At 45.8% G+C, this 24,117-nt stretch overlaps 2 protein-coding genes across 2 annotated transcripts; one reads left to right on the top strand and one right to left on the bottom strand.

The window, feature by feature from the left end:
• Positions 1-23: 23 nt before the first annotated feature.
• Positions 24-23,438, bottom strand: LOC122396084 (transformation/transcription domain-associated protein). Its single transcript, XM_043394205.1, has 11 exons — positions 23,344-23,438; positions 12,412-12,591; positions 12,032-12,331; positions 11,755-11,949; positions 3,907-11,676; positions 2,475-3,833; positions 2,233-2,407; positions 1,927-2,158; positions 1,214-1,856; positions 925-1,138; positions 24-859 (listed from the first exon to the last, which is right to left on the bottom strand). The coding sequence occupies exons 2-11, from the start codon at positions 12,535-12,537 to the stop codon at positions 516-518; spliced, it is 11,358 nt and encodes a 3,785-aa protein (XP_043250140.1). The 5' UTR covers positions 12,538-12,591; positions 23,344-23,438; the 3' UTR covers positions 24-515.
• Positions 13,128-24,079, top strand: LOC122396085 (NACHT and WD repeat domain-containing protein 2). The gene is made up of 26 exons (XM_043394206.1): positions 13,128-13,341; positions 13,471-13,559; positions 13,870-13,986; positions 15,107-15,310; positions 15,374-15,518; positions 15,584-15,809; positions 15,892-16,090; positions 16,190-16,432; positions 16,498-16,695; positions 16,758-16,897; positions 17,541-18,143; positions 18,227-18,332; positions 18,389-18,561; positions 18,719-18,938; positions 18,995-19,207; positions 19,277-19,478; positions 19,549-19,672; positions 19,729-20,082; positions 20,159-20,377; positions 20,453-20,599; positions 20,668-20,873; positions 20,936-21,135; positions 21,225-21,394; positions 22,445-22,603; positions 22,664-22,853; positions 23,933-24,079. Exons 1-26 carry the CDS (start codon positions 13,239-13,241, stop codon positions 24,077-24,079), a joined length of 5,097 nt encoding a protein of 1,698 aa, XP_043250141.1. The 5' UTR covers positions 13,128-13,238.
• Positions 24,080-24,117: the final 38 nt, after the last annotated feature.

Raw genomic sequence — 24,117 nt, 5'->3', positions numbered from 1 at the left:
AGAAGGGGTAATTGTTTCAGAGGTTTTATTTCTTGTTTTAAATTTATAAACAGATCTATAAATAACTCTTACATTTAAAATTATGTACAGTAAATGATACATGGAGTATTCCCGAGACGAGAATTTTTACATTATATAAACATGTTGTACGCGGATAAATGACTGACATAAAGTCGATGTAAGAATACAGTCAAACCATTTTGTCCGCCACAACTAAAAATGTGTCTTGTAAGTGATTCCTTACCGCTCCTACGTAATATTTACATGAAATATAGTATTTTTGCGACTGAAATTACAAAAAAAAAAAAGCAATGAATTTTAAAAGAAAACCGTACAAATCAAGAGATCCGAAGGACGAGGAATACCAATGGACGTAGATGTTTCTCGCATGAAATCCAAATTAATAGAAATAATACAGATTTTGCACAGATACCGCGAGAAACATCTACGCTCGCCGATATTCTTCCGTATTTGTTGAAGACTGGAAGCACAATTAGGCCCGTTGGAGAACGCATTTACAACCACGGATGCCAAGATGGATCCATTCTGCACAGATTGTCGTGGCTGTTGGCTGCAGCGACCAGCGTACTGACCTTGCTGTCAGTCCCGTCAAAGTTTGCCAAAGAGTTCAGCCTCGCGACGATAGCTGTGACCGCGCGACTTACCATCGTTATTAAAAGTTCACCCTTCATGTCCGTCGGGGCTTGAGATGCATTCTCCGCGTCCTCTTGCTTCTTGTTATGATCTGCGATTACTTCGTCCCGTAAGATGGCGCGTAATATCGTGTGCACTTTGAACGACGGTTGCACCAAACAACGTGCAGTGGCGATGGCACTGGCAGTCAACGGCCCGGAGACACCTGCACCAGGTGAGTTTATTTCAGTATTGCATCGAACGAGATTGCTTCTTGCACATTTTACGAACCTGTACTTGTGAGGAACTCGAGAATATTCGGAGTCAGACGGAATGGAACTGGCCTGTTGGCGTCCAGCTCGCCCGACGTGTCGTCAACGTCGAACTTGAAGTAAGCAATGTTGATGAGACCCGAGTCCTGGTGCACGTACATCATATCCGGGTTTAATCTTGTCAGGTGAAGTACGTACTCCGCGAAACAAGCCAGAGATAATTGCAAAGTAAACTGTAACACGAAAACACGTTGGAATATTTAGGTACCCGATATTATACTTTGATTCATCGTCGCGTATAATATTACCATTTTTCTGAAAGTCCAATAATCAGTGGCACCCGGGAATGTTTTAATCGCCCAATCCTTGAGCATAGTCCTGGCAACCATGGTCGTTTGCACCTCTTTCAGAATGTCCCTCAAGACTTGATGACTCGCTTGCGCGCCCCTAGCTTGCACCGTCGCCAATCTGTCGTAGTACCTAGCTATTGGCGCGTCGTGTTCTATTCCTAATTTCGCACAGCCTTGTTTGTAAATGTCCAGCAAAGAGACCGACGCGGGATTGTCTTCGACGAGTCGCATCTGCGGCGAGACCGCGACCACGCGAGGCACGGTGAAGTGCAAGAACCTCCTGGAGGTTTCTTTCTGTTTGGCCAGGTAGTGATTCAACATACGCAGCAACTGGAGAACGCGTTCTTCGCGTCTCGCGTCCCCCAGCCCTGCGTCGTTCACCACTAAATAAGGATAGAGGCGACCGTTGTGACCGCGAATACGTAGCCTCCTGGCGGCGGTGTTGTGTCGTTGAACGACTTCGACCCTTGGCATGAACCTGGCTATCCTCACGTAGTAGTGAGAATGCTTGGGCAACAAGAATTCACCGGGAAGCTCGACCTCGGCAGTTTTCAGACTGAAGTTACTCAGGAACCGGCACTTCTCCTCGATCAGAAACGATCTGTTGAGAATTGTTCGTTGATCGACCATTGTTCAGAAGCAAACGTTAGCTTTTGTAGAACTATACTTACTTTGGTAACTGTTTCGTCTTCCCTTCGAGGATCTTGATCCACTTCTTGAGCTTGCTGATCAAATTGTGAAGCAACCTTGCCCCGGGGACGGTAAAATCGAAGTCGCTGGTGAATTGACCTTTCATCTTCTGGAAAACGGGATCTTGGACGGTAGCTTGTGCCCTGCGCGCCAAGGATTCTGAAGCCGCTGAGCCAAATGTGTTGTTCACGTTTTGAGACGAGGATATGTTTTCTACGATTTATAGAAATCGTTCTTGACAATTTATTTCGTTCGGAAAATTTTAGAGATCCGGACGCCTGCCTTACCGATTCCAATTCCGAAGGTCGAGACCAGCTTCTTAACGAAGTTCAGCGTGTGGGGGGTAATGGTAGCTTCGCTCACGGCACCACGGTTCTCGAACGCTATCGCGTAACACTTGGCCAGACCTTGCCTGAGCTGCCTCAGAACCTCCTCGTACCACGTTTCGCGGAACCATACCATCTACAAAATTTATTAATTCAATTTTGGTAATAAATAACAACGCGACTACCAACTAATCCGACCTAACCTGATCTACAATGCCCTCCAAGCTAGACAGAATCGTAGGATGAATGTCCCTTTGCATGTGCATGATCTTCGAGCATCTCCACATCGGCGGTGTGGCTCGAATTGGCCCCGTTTCAGGTACTCCTTGTTGCTGTACATTCCCCGCAGTTCCACGTCCCTCGACGCCCTCCTGGTTCTTCCCCGCGGCTAACTCAGCGCTTTTATACCTCTCGCGTTGCTCGATCTTCAGGGTAAGGTACAGAGTTCTAATAGAAAAGTAAACCGCCTGGGGGAACACCCTTCCGACTTGGCTCAGTAGATTCAAGATAACGTTGCCCTCATGTCGAACCAAACACATCAACAGTTGAGGTATCCAGGGTAGCCACTGAATCGGAGGAACTCCCACCGCGTATTTGTCCACAGCCTCCATCAGAGAGAACTTGTCGTCGTCGTACGTGAGCAACCACAAGACTTTCGCCAAGTACTTTCTGGACTTGGACTCGTTTTGATGCCTACAGGCGTGAAGAAAGCAGGTGATCGCCGAGATCCCGATGGATATCTGACGCGCGTCCCGCGTGAATATATGCTCCAAGTAATCGCCCCACAGGGCCCAGGCTTTCACCAAAGTGTCGTGCAGCTGAACGGCAGCGGAGAAGGCTTTATTCGCGTCGTCGGATCGACCGATTTGCGACAACAGCATTCCTTTCAACGCATAGAACTCGGCAGTCATCTCCTTCGTGAAGTATCGAAGGTTCGTCGACTCGATCACTTCCAAGCCTTCCTGTAGCTCGTTCTTCCCGCTAACGGAAGCCATTTGGAGGTAACATTTCACCTGCTGTCGGATCTTTTGGAAGCAGTCGACGATAGGGACGCTAGGTATCGTGTAGATCCTCGACAAAGAGTCCAAACACACGCCGCAAAGATTGTGCTTTCTGGCTATTTTACCAAAGTGAATGATCGCCTGGACGGACGCGTGCACGCCGAGCATCGAATGGTTGGTCGTCTGATCCTGCTGCGAATCGTAATGGCTCGAGATGAACGTGTAATGGTGCTGCCGCCAGGTGAATATGTCCGACCAGTGACTCAGGTCGTCGGCTATCACGGGCAGCCGATTCCTCCAGGTTTTCACGATCGCCTTCATATCGTGCAACGACGTGCTTCTACCATGCAACAATCCCTGATGGATCTGCATCGCTTCTTGCAGCTCCATGATCTGTTGAGCGGCTTGAAGCAGCGGTAAGTGCACGTGACTCACTATATGTGGCAACCTACGCCACTCGCGCATGCAGAGACCGGAGGCGAGCTCCACGTATCGTTCCACCGTGCTCAAGTGTTGATCCTCGCTGTTGCATATCGCCAGGAAACCACGATACAAATTTACCTACGAAGATACAATTGATCAGAAACATATGTAGATAATTTAAGAAGCAACTAAAATCAACTGTTTATTGTACCTTCCAAGCCATTTCCTTTGGGCAATTGTGCTCCACCTGGGCGAGAGCCTCCTTCATCATCGTCCAATTGGGTATGCGCCAAGAGCTCTCTAAAATTAAAAACGGATTCTTCTCCGCCTTCTTGCTACCATAGTCCAGTAACAGGTCCCATTGATTCAATTCCTTCGCGCATCTTATCCAATGTTGCTCCCAGAGCATTGCTTCCCGTTGTATCTTGAAAGGAGCCGGGGTGGACACGTAGTCCTGCTTGAATTTAGTCATCGCCACGTCGTAGGCTCCTTGAGCTTGCTCGAAGAATCCCTGCTGCTCGAGGGCGGTCGCCTGTAGGGTTTCTTTGTAATGAGCGTGTTTCTGCCAGAGGCCGGACCACATGTCCTCCTCGCACAGCAGCGAGTACATGTCCGACAACGAGTCCAAAATCTCAGCATGAGGGCTATTGTCGGGCTCGAAGTCGTAGCAGTCCGACTCCCTCTTGATCTTGAATTGGTTGTTCCCATTGTCGAACGCCATCTGTTCAAGGCTCAGGGTCATTCTGTGCCAGAGGTTGTGCGATCTGCCCAGATACTTCATCAGAGCTGGTCGCATGGGCACCGGGGGATTGCAGTGTGATATCGCCTCGACGAAGGTAGCAATGGCGCTCGGGTGGCAGTCTTTCTGAATGACGTGGGTGCCGCTGCAAATGAAAGGTACCACCTCGGCGATCAGAGTGTTGTGCTGATGCTCGTCCAGGATGCCCCATATCCTGGGGAACGTGTCCAGCCAAACACGTTCCGCCAAGTTGGTGTCCATGTGACAAAGTTGCGCCGCGGCCAGCAACAGTTGCTCCGTCCTTATCTTCTTCGCGTAATCGATGAATTCGCCTTGCTTAGCGATCAGCTGCGTCAACGTCGCCTTCCCGGCGTTGGCGATCTCGTCCGGGACGATGGTCGAGTCCACGTTGGACAGGTCCATATCCAGAAGCTCGTCCTTCACGTCCACCGCGTCCGAGATGTCTTGAGGCTCCTCCTTGATGGAACTGTATATCATGAAGTTCTTGTGCTCCTCGCTGTCCGCCATGTTGATCACGGACGTCACGCTGGGCAACAACGTGTCCTGGTTGGACATCTGGATCTGAGTGGACGAGTTCGCCGTGACCAGGAGCAACTCGATGCACTGCTTGATCCAGTAATGTGGACCGATCGCGTCCCAGCTCTGGCTGCAAATAATATACAAGAGTCTGTCGTGAAGCCGCCGCCTCATGGACCCGTCGAACACCTCGAAGAATTTCGCACGGATCTGAGGCTGGACGCATCGCAGACCCGACAGGAACGCTGGCTCCAGCTTGGACGTCAGCTCGGACGATTTCAGCGTTTCGTCCCTGTAAATGAAATTAACCAGCTCCAAGAATTGCCTGTTCAACTCTAAATCGTCCGGGAAACGTTTCTCCACGTATTGCATCATTTTCACCAACAGAATCGACTTTTCCCGCAGGCTGGGCGCCTGGTTCATCGCGATAGGGTTCTTGTTCTTCATCCATTCCTCGAGCATCTTCGTGATCGCCTTCATCACCTTTATGTCCTGCGTTTTCTCGATCAGACCGACCAGGATCGAACCGATGAACGACTTTCGCATCTCCACGCCCATCACCACCACCCGATTCTTCACGAGATCCAAGCTCAAGATCAGCAACTCGCTGCCGACCGGATTGGCCTCCGTTTGAGTCGACTGCAGATGATCCTTGGCCATCCTATGCAAAACTCTCATGAACGGTGTTATGAGTCGATCGATGTAACTTTGATTGTTCGTGCAGGCAGCCTTCAACATCATCAACGTGCCGAATAACGTGCTGGGAGTAGCCGCGGTGTCCTTCTCGTACGTTGCCAAACCGTCCACCACGAATTTACCAACGGTGGTGTACAGTGTGTCCAGTTCCTCGTACTTGGAGGCAACGGTGGAGGAGGTCGGTTCGGCTGGAAAGATGGTCATCAATCGCGACAACAGTCCGTGGACCAGTCGAATGACTTTGGTGTTGCTGCTCGCGATGCAGGCGCCTATGCCACGCTGCAAAGGTTTGAAGCTCGCCAATATCTGCTCCCTCTTCATCACGCCCAAGAGGAACGTCAGCACCTCCAAAGCTGTACAGATGTTGCCATAATTGGGCTGAGCGCTGTCCACGCTGGCGAGCACCTTGTCCAGCCAAGCAAGCTTGAGGTCGCACGACTGGGGCCAGACGTCAGGCTTCAGAGCCATTTTTAACAAAGCCACGCAACGTCTGGACAGCTGTTCGCCGGGATTCCCGTGAATCGTCGTGACATCGTTTACCTGACAAGCCAGACGAAGCAAGAAGTTCAAGATAGCGTCGGCGTGCGCCCTCTCGATGGGCTTCGTTGATCCTGGTTCTATCCTGGGCAAGATCACAGGTATCGCGGCGTTGCCTGCGACCGCCTGGGTCGCCATGCGTTTGGTCCCCGTGGGATCGTCGTTTATGGGTCGTTTCATGGACCCCAACGTTGTTCTGTTCCCACCGGAATCCGAACTCTCGGCCTCGTCTTTGATCCTGTGCAATTCCCACTTGATGATCACCTCCGCTAACTCGACGGCCAATCTTCTGTGCTCGATCGTAGCAGTCGGACTGAATCCCAATCTCTGGATCGAGTTCACTATATGCTGGACCAAATGGTGCCTCACCGGGTAGTACACTTTGTAGTGTCTGACCACCAGTTGGAGAATGTGAAACAATTGTTGCATGGAATGTCCTTCCTCCACGATGATCTTCTTGGTCCAATGCGTCAGCATCGTATTGCCGTCCTCCATTCTTACGGGCATGGCGGGCGTTAAAATCTCCAACGCTTGCCTCACCACGTTCCTCGCGTCCAACGCGTGGGCCTTCAACAGGCTGTGGAACACTTGGAGGACTATCCTCTTGTGAATGGCGAACTTGGCGATTATGTGACTGAGGAGCAAGTGACCGTGGTACCTCGTCGTGGGATCGACGCAATTCTTGCCCAACAGACAGGGCCACGCGAACGTCATCAGTCTGCGTAACTTGTTGCCTTGTCTTTTGTTGGTGACGTCGTGGATGTGCTGGGAGGCTTGCTCCACCAACAGACACGAGAACTGGAGCAGAGAGATACGAACGCAATCGGCGGAACCGAATGGATTATCGGGATCGATGATCTTGCTGATGAACACCGAGACGACGTTCTCTGGGTTATCCTGATATGGCATCGGCGCGCCTCCGACTAGTTTCATGCCCTCGCCTCTCTCGAAGCTCACAGCGAAACAGGGAATGACGATCAGTTGCAGCACGTTGGCCTTCAGCTCTTGGGACAGGTTGTTCGTGGGGAAGTGATCGACGAACCTGAAGAAGGCGCTTCGTTTCCACTCGACCGTGTACTCCTGCGCCACAGTGTGCTCCAGGAAGTCTCGCAGGAACTGAAAATCGGGTATGAATCTGTCGCAGGTCGCCCTGAGCAGCTGGAAAAGCAAATCGATGTCGTTCGGATGATGCCGGAAATAATGCAACAGAATCTTAACGATCAACTTGGGCTCCTTCCAGTGACAATAATCCACGCTTTCGACTTTCTTGTGCAACGCCTGGTACTCGTCGTTGCACCAGATCTGTTTCAGCGCGCCCACCAATTGACTCTGGGTCGACAACCATTGATCGTCGTACTTGATCAGTATGGCGATAATTTTAATAGCCTGATGCTGTAGCTCGCTCTTGTCCGTGTGAGTCAAATTCGAGTTCGTTTGCGAATGGGCGAGCAGCATCGTGATCAGCCTCGCCGTGCTGTTGTGCAGCACGTCGCGAAACGGTTTCCCGTCCTTTTGCTTCACAAGGAACTCCAAGTACCTGCTCCATTGCTGATCCTTGATGTTATTGTCATGCAAGAACAAATTCAAGGTCTCCGTCGGGTATCGTAACAGGAATTTCATCAGGGGAATACGAAACGGGCTGGACACCTCGACCATCAACGACTTCTCCGTCTGCAAAACGAGCCTGCACAGAACATCGATGAACTTCGGAGTGGCAGCGGGAATTTCATGAAAGATTCCTATGATGGTTGCTATCTTCTGCTCGTTCTCTCCCGACTTGGATATACCTTTGTGCGCCTGTATCAGATTCTCCAACAGTTTCTTCAAGTGTTGGAGCAGCTGTTCGCAGAGCGTGATGCTGAAGGTGCTGGGGAACAGCTGCGTCAAATACGACAGCCGCTTGACGCAATTGAGACTCAGGTTCCTGTGATCGCCAAGAGTCAGTAGCATCGGTCGCATTATCGCGTGAACGGACTCCATGTCGATCTGGAAACCGGCGATGAATTTCTGCATGCACTCGAAAGCAGCCTCCTGCAGCTCCGCGTTCGGTTTCTCCAGCGCTTTGTAAAGAACGCCGAAGATCTTTTCGCGGCAGGCGATTATGTAGTGGCAGGCAGCGAGCGCCTTTAACGCCGACTTCCTCAGAGGAATCAGATTGGAGACGGACTTGTAGCAAGGCAGTTTGTTCAGATTTGCGTCCTCCGCCTCGCTGAGCGCCAGCAGCTCCTGGAAGAACACTTTGTGCTCCATGACGGTTAAATCGATGGTGAAAAGACGCGGATTCAACGTGGTGCAGAACGTGTTCCCATCCATCAGACCGATCTGAGCGTTCGCCGGTTGGTGTCGGAGCAGGTGCTTCTTGGGTGGAATCATATCCGCCAGAACCTCCTTGTGTGGCTCCATCACCTCCGTCACGGTTTTGTTTTGTATCTCAGCGAGCAGTCGCAACGACGCCATAGCTTGTTCCCTTACCATCGTGTGCGGCGACGTCACCTGTCGCACCAATTCATGCGTCACCTCGTACAGGCTCTTGTTCTGCGCCTCTATCAGTTCCGTGTTCCCATCTTGTATACCAGGATTCACGCATACTCTCAGCATCTTTTCCAAATTGGCTTTAGCCATGTCTATGGCGCCGTTGGACACCTCCTCGGTCAGGTCCATCATCACGAACATCAGCGCTTTCAAAAAGACGAACAGGTGATTCAGCACCCACTTCGTGGCCATTCTCTCGAACAAGAACTTGATGGCTATGCAGCCGCCCAGCTTCGCGTACCAAGCGCGCTCGTAGCAAAGGGAGCACATCTTTTCAGCCAGGTACTCCATCAGTGGCAACTGGCAGGCCCGTTCCTTCGAGCCCAGAATATTGGTGGCGGTTTCGAGGATCAGAACCAGAGCCAGGTGGCCGGATTTGTACAGTTCCTTTTCCTCGTGGCCCATAATGACGGCCAGAGCGTCGATCAGAACGAGAGGATCCTGACCCTGCATGCGAACTTGCCTCCCGGTCAAACAGAAAGGACCAGCTTGCTGGGCTATCGCGACCATCGTGTAATGCCTGACGATCGACACCACGGTGCCCAGCACCGAGTGTCTCAGCTCTTTGATCTCCGCGGCGACGAACAGGCCGGTCAGAGCTGTCTGCTGAACGTTTCTCGCGACAGCGTCGGGACACTTGTAATGAGGTCCTTGCTGATGAGGAATCTTGCCCTCCTTGAAGCTGGGATGCATGAACAGCTTGTAGAGAACGGCGTTGTTGTCGTCCAGTCGGAGCGAGGCTGCCAGGTAGCAACTTATCACCTCCCAGCACTGTCTGCGATAGAACGAGTCGGTGTTGTTCGACTTGAGGGCGTTGAACGCGGTCTCTATTACCTTATCCACCGTGAAATCTATCGGTTTGGTGGGCTCCTGAAAGTAGACGACGATGGCCGGCGAGTTGGTCTCGCGATCGTTGTACTCCAACTTTTGCGGTTCTATCATCATCTTCCTGTTCCCGCCGCCGAACTTTCCCAGAACCCTGAACGCTACGTGAGCCTGATCGGTGGGATTGTGCAGGGTCCGCCACAGCGCCTGCATCAGGTCCGCTCTGACCGGTTGTATGTGCTCGTAGAGGAAATCGGGTTGAAGGTTGTCCACGCACAACTCGAGGGTTCGCAATCCTTGGCTGACCAGACAGTAGCTTCCGTTCAGAGCGGAGACCAGCGGGTCCATCAGCATCGGTAGATAAGGCAGAAGGGAGCTGAGCCTCACCGGAACCGTCAGGCACAGTTCCACGAACAGATCCTTCATGTGCTGTCTGTGCAAACCGGATTGCAACCTGTTCAGACCCTCCAACATGTTCGGGAGCAGCGGCAGAAACTCCTGATACAGGAGATCGTGGGAACCGCCGCCGATGGATCTGAACAGGGCGCGCAACAGCAGAAAATAATTGTACGGTTCCTTCGCGGACATGGCCAGTTCTATGGCTCGATTCACGATCTGATTCAAGTGAGGGCGCAGCATGTGCTCGTTCTCAGCCGGGAAAAGGGACACGCTGCCAAACACGAGTTTGAACAGCCTCAAGTACAAGTTGCTCCTCTCCACGTTCGAGCCCATGTCGCCCATCCTTTCCAGCAGATACTCCACCAGTATCGTCGCGAACGTGGACGATATCGTGTGGCTGGACAGAAACGCGCTACCGATGATCTGCAGCGCGCAGTTCTTGAAGATCCTCTCGACCATGTAGTCGATCGAGGTGGAAAATATCTCTTGGAACGTCTGCGGGTTCATCTGCGTGAACACGTTCCCGAACAACTCCAGAACCTCTTTTTCCTCTCGCGTGCGTATCGTCTGAGACTGGGCCGGTCTGCCAGGCTGCGCGACAGCACCGATCGTGGGTGGACCTATCGTGTAAATATCCAACGCCGGCAGCGCCCATTTCACCAGCTTGATGTACACCAACGTCTCCTTGGATTGGAACTGGTTGGACTGCGTCGCCTCGCCGGTCTTGCTGTTTATGCAGTTCGACGTGATGGCTTTCGCGCCGTGCACCAAACTCTTCACCAAGTTCCTGTAATCCGCCACGTTGTAGCTCATCGCCTGCGAGGACGGGAAACCGAATTTCGACTTTCCGATCTCCTTGTCGTCGTTCAGGTCCGGTATCACGGCCTTCGCGTCCTCCGTTTTGATGTCCAACCCGGGGGGCATCAGCTGCTTGGCCTTGTTGCGCAATATCGGTATGTAGATCTTCGCGATCGTCTTAAACTTCAACACGAACACCAACAAGATACGCATCAGCAGCTCTCTGCCTTGGGTGCTGTTCTCCGCGTCGGATCTCTGCCTCACAGTGTCGACCAGGTTCATCAGCAGCTTGCAGGAGACCATTTGAACGGCTGTTGGAAGGCTCTGGTCCAGCAGGTTCTTGCTGTACAGGTGTACCGCTCTGGAAACGTCGCTCAACGGTAGTAGCAATCGAACGTGGTGGACCAAGTCGGCCAGGGTCGAGTACGCCAGCGGTCTGAGAGACTCGTGGGTGGTCCAGCCTCGTCCTATGAATATGTCCTCGTCGAAGAAACATTCCATGTGCGGGATAAACTTGTTCCTTAGATCCGTGGCGAGAATGTGCCTGGACGCGATCACCAGCTCCTTGCGTAGATGCGCCACTTCCATGGGGCACAGGGTGAACAGACCCAGGATACCTTTCACCAATATGGAACTGTGCTGGGACACCACGTCCTGATAGACTCTAATCACGTACGCCAAGAACGACAGAGTCTTGATCTGCGCCCCCATAAAATCGACGAACACTTCCTTGTTGAATCCAGGCGAAGCTCTGTGCTGTGGACTCGGTTGCAGCGTTATCGTAGTGATCACGAGAGGAATAAAGTCTGACACGTCTTGGTGAACGTTTTGCTTGTATAATTGGTTCATGAGTACAACGATGATCGGCAGTTCCTGGAGTACTTTAAGGGACATTACTGCTTTAGGAATGAGATTGTACTGAAATAGAACACGTTTTCTGTCATTAGTCTCTAAGTACTTTGCTGTAGCAGACAATGAAACAGGTTCGATGCTTACTGTTACGACAGTACCGTCAGCTGCTTTCTTCTCGCTCTGTATAGCTGTGATCGTGAATGTCTCTTTCAAGAGTGCTTCTATGTTTATCTCCGACAAGTCTTTCACCCTTAACGGCGGACGAGGCTCGAATATTTTTGGCAAATTCTTTGGTAACTCGCTGTACACGGATTTCACAAATTGCAGAAAATATTGTATCTACGAGCGAAAGCAACAACAGAATAGTACACCCCTTCCGTACAGAGACGTCGCGTACGTCATCGAACGATTGGTCACTTACCTCCGGATTGAAGGTCGGTTTGTACTGTTTGTGCAGCTCGATGATGATCCTCAAGCAGACCAACACGTTCTCCTCGTTGTCGGTCTCCAACAGCTTCGACATTAGACTCAATATCTGTTTTACGTACGGTCGTAGGTAATCGTTGCTTGGCAATCTGTGTATCATTTCTAAAATTAATTTCCGGACTTGTTGGATGTTGTACTCCGATATGAAGTGAGGCTCGCCTTCTTGGAGGATCTTTAAAAATATTTTCATCATGTGATCGAGAAACGCCGGGTATTGCGAGGAGCACATGATCACCTGCGAACAAGAAAACCGGGGGATCGGTTTCTCCCACCTTTCGAGAGAATAGAAACGAAACGATTGTTCAATCTCGGTACCTCGAAGTTTTCTGACAGTTCTTGGGCGGCCTTCAGTTTCAGTTCGTCTTTGGAAACTGGATCGGCCAGCATAGTCACGTACGACCGGTACGTGTTCATTTGCGTCACTGGATCCGGTGGTGCCATTTTGACCGTTTAATCAAAATCTCGATTCCTGCTACGTCCGGTCCATCAGTAAACCTGCACAGAATTTCGCGAAATTCATTTCTTTTTCTGTTGAAAATAGTGCCATTGAAACGCTTCCGGGACTTTTGGTAAAAATGGCCCCTCAAAAGCGTACATCGTGCTTGAGAATTAAATTCTTTTTTAATACTATTTATTACATTAGAGAGAGGACATAATTCTTAAATTGGAAAAAACGACCAACGTTGTAAAATTAAATTTTCGAATTGATAAAAAGAAGTCTGGGAACTTTTTAAACGCACCCATGTACGATATACTGATTTTCTTAAAATCAATGAGGTGCACTCAACGCTCCGTAAACAATCCCTGGCAACCGCCACTGTCGTCCACCTCGAGTTCTAATTATTCGTTAAACGATTTCTCGATGATAACGTTGCTCTTGGGTGTTCGCGCGAAGCGAGTTTAAATTTGTGATCGAAAACGTACGGTGGAACTTGCCGTTTGATTCAGCGTCGGCGGAATTGGAAATATACATGGAAATGTTTGCGACACACGAATATATATCCACACCCTATAAATGCTCACGGAGTTCTGGAGACGATCGCAGTGTCCCTGCAATGTTACGAGTAACCTGATGCAATTGTAACTCGACGGTTGGATTGATAGACAATTCAGAATATAATACGCGTTGAAAGGGTGAAAAAATGGACGAGGCAATCATCGACTCGATATTCGCGGGATCTTTGAAGTCCCTGCCAGCGGTTAGCTCCAAAATTGTGAGAATATTCACCAGCTCGACTTTCACCGGTAAGCAAATCTTCGATTTTTTATACCTGCGTGAATTTAACGTTTTTATTTGTTGTTCGAGAATAAAACTTTGCTAAACTCCGCGAGCTTTGATCTTATGATTAAAAAATAAGGAACACTTTGATCTAGACACGACGATGGAACGGAACACATTAATGGCTCAGTGTTACCCTAAACTGAAGGACTACTGCAGAGAGAAACACGGATTAGAATTTCAGGTGATTAGTCGAAAAAATTCTGAGTAGATTGGAAATGCGTCGTTCATGGATATTGATTTTATATATATATTTAAAAAACGTGTGAGAGTAGATATAGGTAGTAAAGGTTGCCAAAATCTGTATTGTGTAAACATAACCAGCTGCCCTTGAAGGAACAATTGATTTTCATCGTGCCAGGTACCGATCCGTGCACACGAGCATAAAACTTTCCAAAGTTCGAACACCCACGTTACATTCCACGTTCTAAATTTAATTCTAATTTTAACTATACGAACGTTGACGAATTAATCAACGAACGATGGAATTTCAGGTGGTTGATATGAGATGGGGTGTAAGGGATGAAGCCACCGACGATCACATGACCACGGAACTCTGTATGAGGGAGATTGAAAATTGTCAGAGACTCTCGATGGGACCGAATTTTGTGGTAAAAAATGGATAAATTTATTTTAATAACGTGGAACGCGATTTAATATTAAATTTTTAATGTATCAAAACACTTATCTTCTATAATGGGAAAAATTTTAATGGGGGATTCTAGGAGCCAAAATAAGACGAAAATCAAGAATAACAATTTGTTGATTGAGGCTTCGTTAAAAAGTTATTAACGTTTAAAGTTCCGCCCTTACTGAATTTTTTTCTCGTAAATAGGCAGGATTTCGGGGGTATGTCTATTCACCAAAAATGATTGTAATTGACCCCTGCAATTGAAAATAATTTTTCCAAAACGATTTGAAACTTTTTTTCCGTCAAAAAATTACACACATTCTCGATTTTTTTTCTAGAAAGTGGGTAGGATTTCGAGGGTATGTCTATTCACCAAAAATGATTGTAATTGACCCCTGCAACTGAAAATAATTTTTCCAAAACGATTTGAAACTTTTTTTCCGTCGAAAAATTTCACACATTCTCGATTTTTTTTTCTAGAAACTGGGTAGGATTTCGAGGGTATGTCTATTCACCAAAAATGATTGTAATTGACCCTTGCAATTAAAAATAATTTTTCCAGATCGATTTGAAATTTTTTAATTTTGTCGAAAAATTTCACGTCTTCTCGAATTTTTTTCTCGAAAGTGCGTAGGATTTCGGGGATATGTGTAATGACCAAAAATGATTGTAATTGACCCCTGCAAACAAAAATAACTTTTTTAGAACGATTTGAAAAATTTGTAAATTGATCTAGAAATTTTAAATTTAACATGCAAGTACGTAATTATTATCTTATCACTAAACCGTTGCAATGGTGTAAATACGCCTAAATATCGGTATGGGTGTCGTTATGAAGGTTTTTTGGGACGTTAATTACGAAGATTGTATCAATTTTGAAATGCAAGATGGCGACATGACATAAAATTAAACTAAACTAGGGGGAATAATGTTGCAGTTTGAGCACAAAGAGATATTCAAACAGTCAACAAGTTAGATCAATTTTACGAAATATTTCCTGATTCCCTAAAAGTAATGTTTTTTATCTTTTTTCAAATAACTAAATGTACTTGTAACAGAGCTTATGGCAGAACTAGGTGCATTTAGTCTTGATTTCTTAGGTGTTTCTAGGACAGAAATACGGGTATCGTCCTATTCCAACATACGTGCTTAGCTCTGAATTGGAGATGCTGCACAGCGACTTGGAAGCTCAGGGAATGGACGTGAGTCTTCTGGATAAATGGTACAAAAAGGATAGCAACGCGGTACCACCAACGAGTATTTTACAACCGATATCGTCGATTCTGAAGAATTTTAACAATAAAGTAAGAAAATACAGATTGAGAACAACTGTAATAAAAAACGTACTAAATTGATACATTACATAGAGAATACCAAAGCTACAGCAGGAGGATCAGGCCATTTGGTGGGACACCATGGTGAAAATGCAGAAACTGTTCAGAAAGGGAGCACAGTCATTGTACAACTCGGGGAAATTCGACAAAGACACGATGCATAATTATTTCATGTCCGGTATGATACATCGAACCAAAAGAAAACGCCCGGTTGCGCTCGTTAATTCTTATTTTTGTGTACAGTTACCGAGAGAGAAGTAATCAATGGCGTTTTGAACGTTAAAAACACGAAGAATCACTGTTTGGCGTACGTACGATACATAAACAATATCAATCTTCAGAATTTGAGAAAGGCTAGTCTGTTCATAGATATACTGAATCGAAGCTTGGACAACGAGGCCTGCAAGTTGTTGGCGAATTTAAGGGACGAGAGGCTACCGGACAAGATCGAAAGTACCAATTTGGAGAGGTATTGAAAGTAAACATAAGATCAAAAGATCATTTGATAATTACGATTTTATACAGCGAGCTCTCTTTTTAATTTCACTCAGATACACCGTGGAGTGGATTGGCCGGGAAGGTTTAGACCCAGAAACGCACAGCGAGTACCTCCAACACTTCATAACGCACTTTTATCGAAACATAGTGAAGTTGGTGGACCGAGCTATGAGAAAAGAGGACAGCTCTGCACAGGGTCAAATCATAACAGAGATGTTGCAGCATCTCCACGCTTGCAACAATTCCGTCAAGGTAGACGTGCTCGAACATTCTTATCAGACACTCTGGACGAGATAACGTTTCGTTTCTAAAATCTACGGTCTTGTCATCGATGTGTGAAACAATATTCAGGTGTTTTATGGCCGAGAAGACACTCTGGTGACGATCAAGGAGTACATGCTGGGCAACAGCGACAAGCCTTTGGTTTTGTACGGGGAAGGAGGATGCGGGAAGACGTCTTTATTAGCGAAAAGTGCAGGTCTCACGAGCGGTACGTGGCTCACTGGGAAGAGACCAATCAACATAATCCGATTTCTTGGCACCACTCCAGACAGCAGTGCCCTGACACCTACGCTGATATCCATTTGTCAGCAAGTAAGTACGCGAATGGATGACAATGTCGAACGACGACATGACAGAAGCCGTTCCCCTGCGTGTAGATTTCCTACAACTTCATGTTGCCCTTTGAAGAAATCCCCGACGATCTGGTGCCACTGACAGCTTACTTTAAATATTTGCTGACTTTGGCCACGGTAGAGCAACCGATTTTGTTATTCTTGGACAGCGTCGACCAACTGACGGGGGTGCAGGGAAACAAATTGTCGTGGCTGCCCACCAGACTTCCGACGAACTGCAAGGTATCCGAGATTCCGCGAAAAAGCATTCTAAACACGTGCCGAAAACCGTTGGGTAATTTTAGATGATGCTGTCTTGCGCGGCGGAGAAATCGAATCCCGTGATCTCTCGCGATTATCAGTTGCTACGCAGGATGATAGACACGGAGGAGAACTTTATCGAGGTGGTTGCTCTCGGCGAGGATCTAGCCATGGATGTAATAAGGTAAAAATAATAGGAAATTCACCGAGAACGTTTTAACGTTAAATTTGAAACTTCTTTACGTGTATAGCGTCAAAGTAAATTGCAAAATAAACATAGAAGGGAGCGTAAATTATAGTAGTTGGTATAGTCATTGGATAGGGGATGAAATGCCTTTTAAAATGAGTGTTTGTACGAGTCGATAGCGTAATTAGTTCCGGAGATATGAGGATTTTAGTTTCAAGTCGATGCGGTGTCTAGTTTCGGAGATAGAAGGGTTCGAAGCGTTTGTTTACGTCGCGAGGTCAATGAACTCTCTCTACGCACGTGACCGTAGTAACTAGGTCACGACTCACGCGCGAGAGAGAGGCCCAACGCGACGCGTCAGACGGAGACAGAGACAGTCGAATTAGAAAAACTACCTTTCACATAAATTACGATATCTCGAAAACGGAAAGTCGTATCGTCAAAAACCAAAAACCATTTCAAAGGGGAGGCTTTGCCGCCTCTAACAGTGGCTCAATTTTGAATAAAGCATTAGTAGCTTCGAAACTGCACGGGTCTAAAGTTTTACTGGAAACTGAAATTTCCAAATTTCTTCCACTCTTTTACAAACCGATCAGATGGTAGGTTTGGTGTTGAACAAAGTAGTAAATAATTTTCGTAGGATGTGGATGAAAACGGCCCACAGAGACCTGAACAACTATCAATGGCGTCTGGTGGCTAACGCAATATCAAAGTGCTCTTTACCGATTTTCGTCAAGCTGGTGTTCGCGGAGATCTGCAGGTGGAGAAGCTACACGAAACCAGCGAACACTCACTTAACGAGCACCGTGATGGACAGTATAATGATGCTATTCGAAAGGATCGAGAAGCAACACGGTAAGATTTTGGTGTTCCACGCGTTGGCGTACATCACTGCCGCCAAGTCGGGCTTGTCGGAGTCGGAGCTCGAGGATTTGATCTCGTTGGACGACAAAGTGCTGGACGACGTGTACCAGTATCATTTGCCACCGGTGAGGCGGATTCCACCTTTGCTGTGGACGAGGATACGAAACGATTTGCCCAACTATTTGAGCGAAAGGGAAGCAGACGGGGTCAGTGTCCTCAACTGGTACCACAGACAATTCAGAGACGCCGCCAAGGAAAGATACTTCAAAAACATGAACATGGCCATGTACTTCCATTCGATGATTGCCGATTACTATCTGGGCATTTGGGGAGGCGGACGCCCCAAACCGTTCAAGTACACTGAGATTCAAAGGCACAGGTGAACAATAAAAATTGTTACAGGCGACCTAAATGGGTACTCTAGAGCTTCGAAGTATAAGGTAATAAGACCAAATTTCTCAGATTCAACTTGGCAGACAAGGAAGGTGTGGCGGACAGGAAAGTACCCGAACAACCCCTGGCATTCTACTCGAAAGATTCCACCATCACCAGATACAATTTAAGAAAGGTAAACAATGATGTCTAACGCATACTATGCTCGTTGATTCGCTTATGACTTTTCAGTTCGGCGAACTACCGTTCCACCTGGTCAGATCGCGACGATTCAACGATCTTTTCGAGAACGTCCTCTTTAACTATCAATGGCTGCACGCCAAGCTCCGTTCTTGCCCGTTGCAAGCGGTGCTCGCCGATTTCGAGGACGCGTGCACCTTCATCGACAACCAGAGCATCGTTAGGTAGCAAGCTTACTTCTTTAACTTTTCTTCTCATAGGCTTCGTTCAAATTTTGCACATTCGTATAAAAATTCAAATTCACAACAAAAGGTTGATATCGTTGATTCTGAAGATCCTTTTTACCGCTAATCGTGGAGGAACGAATGGGTTCTTTTCCAGAGAATTGATGCTGGTGGCTGACGCGCTCAGGTTGGGTGGCGCGATTCTAGGCTCCCACCCGGACATGCTTGCCCCCCAGCTAATCGGGCGATTACTGCCCGAAATAGGGGGCAACGTGAACGTGAAAATGTTGCTTCGAGCGTGCGACAACGACGGCGCCAAGGATTGCGCTTTGCTTCCGGTTTATCACTGTCTACACACACCCGGGGGACCCTTGAAAGTAATTCGACGACAAACTCTTCACGACGAAACGTTTCTAGCCCCGTTGTCTTTCAGTATTCGCTGGAGGGCCATCAATTCGCTGTGTTCGGGTTTTGCCTAACGTCGGACTATCGATACGTGGTCTCGATATCCAATCGGTTCATCACTTGGGATCTGAGCACCAGCGACATGGCCAGGGACGTTAATCCCGGCGTACAGGGAATTATGCAACACCTAGTCCTGAGTCCCGACAACAGATACGCCGCCGCGTTTACCACCAACAACCAGGTGCTCAGAGACGCCAACAAATTTAGAGAATACGTTCTTCGGCATAATTAAACGTAATCGTTTGAACAGAGCGTCGTGTTGAACACTTTGACCAGCGAATTCGTTATTATCGATAATCCCCTGCCGAACGACGATCCAGTGTGCGGGGTTCATCTGATGAATCAATTTTTCTTTGTCTGCGGCAAGCTGGGGTGGTGTAGATTCGATTTACGAGGGAACTTGCTGGAGACTCACACGAACCCGGAGGACTCGAACAAGTGGCCGATTTTGCGTGAGTACGAATAACTCGTTCGTTATCAGTCGGAGTAGAATCCATACAGAGAGATTTACACTCCCCACAGACGTGGAACATTCGAGTTTAGACGATTACAGAGTGGTGTTTTGGTCTGGGAGTATAGAAGATACTAGAATGCTTCTTCATACGTACAGGAAGAAAGGATCTTTGGATCCTCTGCATTTGCACAGGTGAACTATCAGGTTGGAATTAGTGTTTGAAACGTTTATCGAGGAATATCTTCTAGCGTTCTGACGATGACGAAGAACAAAACGGTTTTGTACACTTGTACGACCAAAACCGACAACCGAGTCACGAAGTACACCTGCGACGAGACGTCCTCGGAATGGGAAAGGGTTTGCGACATGCCCAGAGCCTTCAACGACGACGTCGAGTACTTGCTACAGTTGAAATTGGACAGAGAGGAAGAGATGCTTCTGGCTACGAGCGCAAACGGTTTTATCGTTTGGTTCTTAGAGAGCAAAAGCGACGCGTGCATCTTGATGTTACCGAACGGGGTTCGAAACATCAGCACGAGGATGATGTGCTCCAATTCGATAATGGTCAGCAGTACAAAGAATTACGCGGTCGCTGGTGTAAGGTACGCTTAAAGGATACGTTGAAAGGAACAACGTGGAAGAAGACAAGACTATAATCGAAACGCGTCCCTTTCGTAGGAAGAACTTGTACGTTTGGAATCTAGAAACAACTGACCTGGTAAAAATATTAGACGCACACTTTGCTAGAATCATTCAGTTGGAAGCATTGACCATCGGGAATTGGAACAGCGTAGTTACTTCGAGTATCGACAGAAGCGTCAAAGTGTGGAATATAAATAACATTTTCGAACAAGTTCACGTGATAGACAGACACGAGTTGCAGATAGACATGATAAGGTATTTTGATGCGTTAGTAGTGCAAGGGAATATGATATGAACTTTATGGCTAGAACCACTTGTTTGAATCAATAGTCTCGCGGAGGAATGCAACTTAGCAGCTATAGTCACCAGAGACTGTGTGGGGATTTGGGACTTGCATACAGGGAAGTTGATTTCAAAATTGGCGGACAGTCCTTTGGGGGCAATCGTTACTCATGCTTGCATAACACACGATGGGAAGTCAGTAATTCCACAATAACCTAAGTGCAATTTTGGAGTAAATGCTTCATTAGGATATTTCGTTTTAGATATATCGTTTCAACAGAATCGGGCAACGTATTGATATGGAACAGAATTACAGAGCAAGTGTTGTTTAAAGAGGAACAACAAAACATAAGACAGTTAACGTTGATTGATAATTCGTCCAAGTTTATAGCTGTTTCGAGACCTAAGAATCCCGTTGGTGTAGAGAACATGAAAACGGTTGCTACGCTTGTCATAAGAGCGATTCCGGGTACGTTCGTAATTAACAAAGATATTAGAAATCGTTGCTAATTATTTTGGTTCGATCATCAGATGGAAAAACAATATTTTCGTTGGAGTATCCGGTCAGAAGTCAAACAGGTACACCGTTCAGAAACGTTGTAGTCACATCCGACAATTCTTTCTTGATTGCTCCGGCAGCGGATAAGGGTAACAGAGATTGTGTTATAATTTATAATGCAAAAACGGGTGCATTGATTAGCAAGGTTCCCGTAAAGTTGCCAGGATTCAAAGTAAGAAGAATAGTATTAGAACAATCTACTTTTTTTTTTTTTTATTTACTGTATGGAAATATTTTTGTATACTGCTCGCGTTTTAATAGGATATTGTGTGCATCACTCCCATGCCAAATAAACCACAATGGGTAGGAATAATCGGGTTGGACAAAGGTATTATTTTAGATATAAACAAAAAGAAAATTGTCCGTACAATTCCGAAATGGAGTGGAAATGTTAGCAAAGATGGAAAATACACATTATATGCACCCAGCAGGTAGATTTTGCAACTTAAAATTTATTACAGGCATCCCTCGAGTTACGCGGTTAAGTCGAGACTTATTTGTTTTTTATTGTAAAATATCTATTATCTTTTTTATTTAAAAACATTCATCTATTTAATAAGGGATTCTAGGGGCTAAAATAAGACAAAAATCAAGAATATCAATTTGTTAATGGAGGCTTCGTTAAAAAGTTATTAACAATTAAATTCAAAAATTTTAAATCGTTCTGGAAAAATTATTTTCGGTTGCGGGGGTCAATTACAATCATTTTTGGTCATTACACATACCCCCGAAATCCTGCGTACTTTCGAGAAAAAAATTCCTTACCGAAAATTTAATCAGATGCCTAAATTTTTCGATGAAAAAAAAAAATTTTTAATCGTTCTGGAAAAATTATTTACGGTAGCGGGGGTCAATTACAATCATTTTTGGTGAATAAACATACCCCCGAAATCCTGCGCATTTTCGAGAAAAAAATTCAGAACGGGCGGAACTTTAAACGTAAACCCCTTCCCGTGATTCAACGAGTCCGACTCGTGATGAAGATTTTGGCCCAAACATGAATATGGCGAACCAGACTCGCGAACAGAAAGTCGGCCCAAACGTAAACATCACGAGTCAGGCTCGCGGACAGCAAATCGCGATCGTGATCAAGTTTTAGTTCCTATCAGTACACCACAAGAGTCGGTCACGATTCTTATAACCTCTGTTGCAAAACAGTTTTAGTATCAGTCTGATCTGTTTACCGCGCGTTAGCACCTATAGTTTGGGCCCGGATTTCGTCGAGGTAAATGGCACGGGAAGAGGTTAATAACTTTTTAACAAAGCCTCCATCAACAAATTGGTGTTCTTGATTTTCGTCTTATTTTGGCCTCTAGGATATTCCATTAAAATTTTTCCTAGGGGTGGTCGAACAACCTGTATATTCTCTTTTTAAGTAAAATTACTCCGAAACCGCGTAACTCGAGCATTCCCGCAATTTTTTCCGCGTAACTCGAGGGACACCTGTATAAGATAAAAATTTAATATTATTATTGTTATAGGGGAGGTTTAGAGCTTCTAGAGTTAAAGAAAGGTGCCAGTGTAATGACTTACATTCCAAAAGTAGCAGAGGGAGTATTCACTGTAATATCTATGTTCAACCGTACGGATGAATATGTTCTTTATTATCACAGTGGACGAAAAACTATACGTGTATTTAGGTAAAAATATATATCAAATTTGCGAAACGAATGAAACTTAGCTACATATTTAATTTTTAGATCCGCGGATTGTGAAATGATAGCAAATTACAGAGTTCAAGCAGAATTAAGTGCAATTGATAGCACTTATGACGGTAAAAGCATAGTTCTGGGTACAGTCGATGGTTGTGTATCTGTTTTAGCTATAGTGGATCCCAAAAAAGAAAAAATGAAAGAGTATGTTGCAGGCTTACCATCTCGCGATGAAGATGTAAGTAAACAATTCTTAACACTATCAACTTATCACATTCTTGACCCAACAATACATACTTTCGAAGACATCATAGAAACTGCACACGTAAACGAAATAATTTGTATTTCTCATTGGTTTCCTTTCTAATAACCATCTGGCAAATTTTTATAGATAATATTGCAATTGAAATGAAACATTTTTAGTTCCTAATACGGTCACAGATTTGTCAACTATCGAAATAGGTTAGGATAAACACTTGCCGCGTTGTCGAGTAAAATCGTTTTAAAATGGTTACCAAGCTTTATAAAGCTAACTGGCTACAAGTATTTCGTTTAACAGAATTTAAAACACTTTGAAACACTTATTTACAATCGTTTTTGTCAAAATTTTAGTTATCACAACATTCTGTTTAAGAGTAATACAAATCGTTATTGCTGTATACAAAGCGGTACATCGAATAACGAAATTAAAGGTATATATAATTTTTGGCAAAACTGACGAAAATTACCTTACTTCATTTGTTTTCCAAAAATATAAAACCACACATGTAACACGGATATAAGATACAAACTTAAAACGTTCTCTCAAAACACTCGACCATGATATTCTTCCTCTCCTACTCTATCTTACTTTGGTGGAAAGGGAAGTATCAAATTTAGTTAATTTATGTGCCAACTACATTTAGAAAATACCCACAGAAAATCTTCAATCAATTTTTTTCACCAGAATTGCGTTTATTTGATAGGTTGATTGATAGTAATATTTTTTACACGTATTTCTATTATAGGTTTTATAGTTTATATTTATGTAAAAAACAAATTGAAGTATAAATTTCTTTATTTGTAACTATATCCAGTAGATGAATATATTAATTTACACTTAACGTAAAGTATAGGGAATTATTGTGTAGCGGTTGGTGCTAATATTAGTGTAGTTATCCATTCCGACTATCAGAGCAGTTTTTACATATTTTATTTATTATAAGATAGTAAGAAGAAATATAAAAATTCATTACTTGCATTTCACGCGAAAGAGAAAGTGGGATATAATTAATTTTTTAAAATAAGACTTCAATACGTGTTTTATCACTGTTTTAGTGGAAAAAGAAAACTGAAAAGCAACGTGTGGCTATTAAGTTTAAAGCTGCGGCTCGAATTGCTCGAGTAACGCACGACTTAAGTGCGATTATACGAAGTTCGAACGTTTCGGAAACGATTGAGGAGTTAGATGAAAATACTGAATAAAGATCGCATCGTTTTTATAGGAAATATTTTTATTCCAG

The sequence above is a fragment of the Colletes gigas genome, unplaced genomic scaffold (genome assembly GCF_013123115.1).
Source record: "Colletes gigas isolate AHSC1104 unplaced genomic scaffold, ASM1312311v1 Colletes_gigas_Sc00007, whole genome shotgun sequence".
Lineage (NCBI taxonomy): Eukaryota > Metazoa > Arthropoda > Insecta > Hymenoptera > Colletidae > Colletes > Colletes gigas.
The sequence above is the reverse complement of the archived record's forward strand: the minus strand, read 5'-3'. Positions and strand labels throughout refer to the sequence as shown.

Bases quoted from the DNA above. Each gene is read 5' to 3' on its own strand.
- LOC122396085 (XM_043394206.1), top strand. From the start codon at position 13,239: ATGGACGAGGCAATCATCGACTCGATATTCGCGGGATCTTTGAAGTCC. The intron at 13,987-15,106 runs GTAAAAAATGGA...TTGATTTCTTAG, and splicing joins CGATGGGACCGAATTTTGTG to GTGTTTCTAGGACAGAAATA. The intron at 22,604-22,663 runs GTAAAAATATAT...TTTAATTTTTAG, and splicing joins AAAACTATACGTGTATTTAG to ATCCGCGGATTGTGAAATGA.
- LOC122396084 (XM_043394205.1), bottom strand. From the start codon at position 12,537: ATGGCACCACCGGATCCAGTGACGCAAATGAACACGTACCGGTCGTAC. The intron at 3,834-3,906 runs GTACAATAAACA...GTATCTTCGTAG, and splicing joins CAAAGGAAATGGCTTGGAAG to GTAAATTTGTATCGTGGTTT. The intron at 1,857-1,926 runs GTAAGTATAGTT...AATTCTCAACAG, and splicing joins AAGACGAAACAGTTACCAAA to ATCGTTTCTGATCGAGGAGA.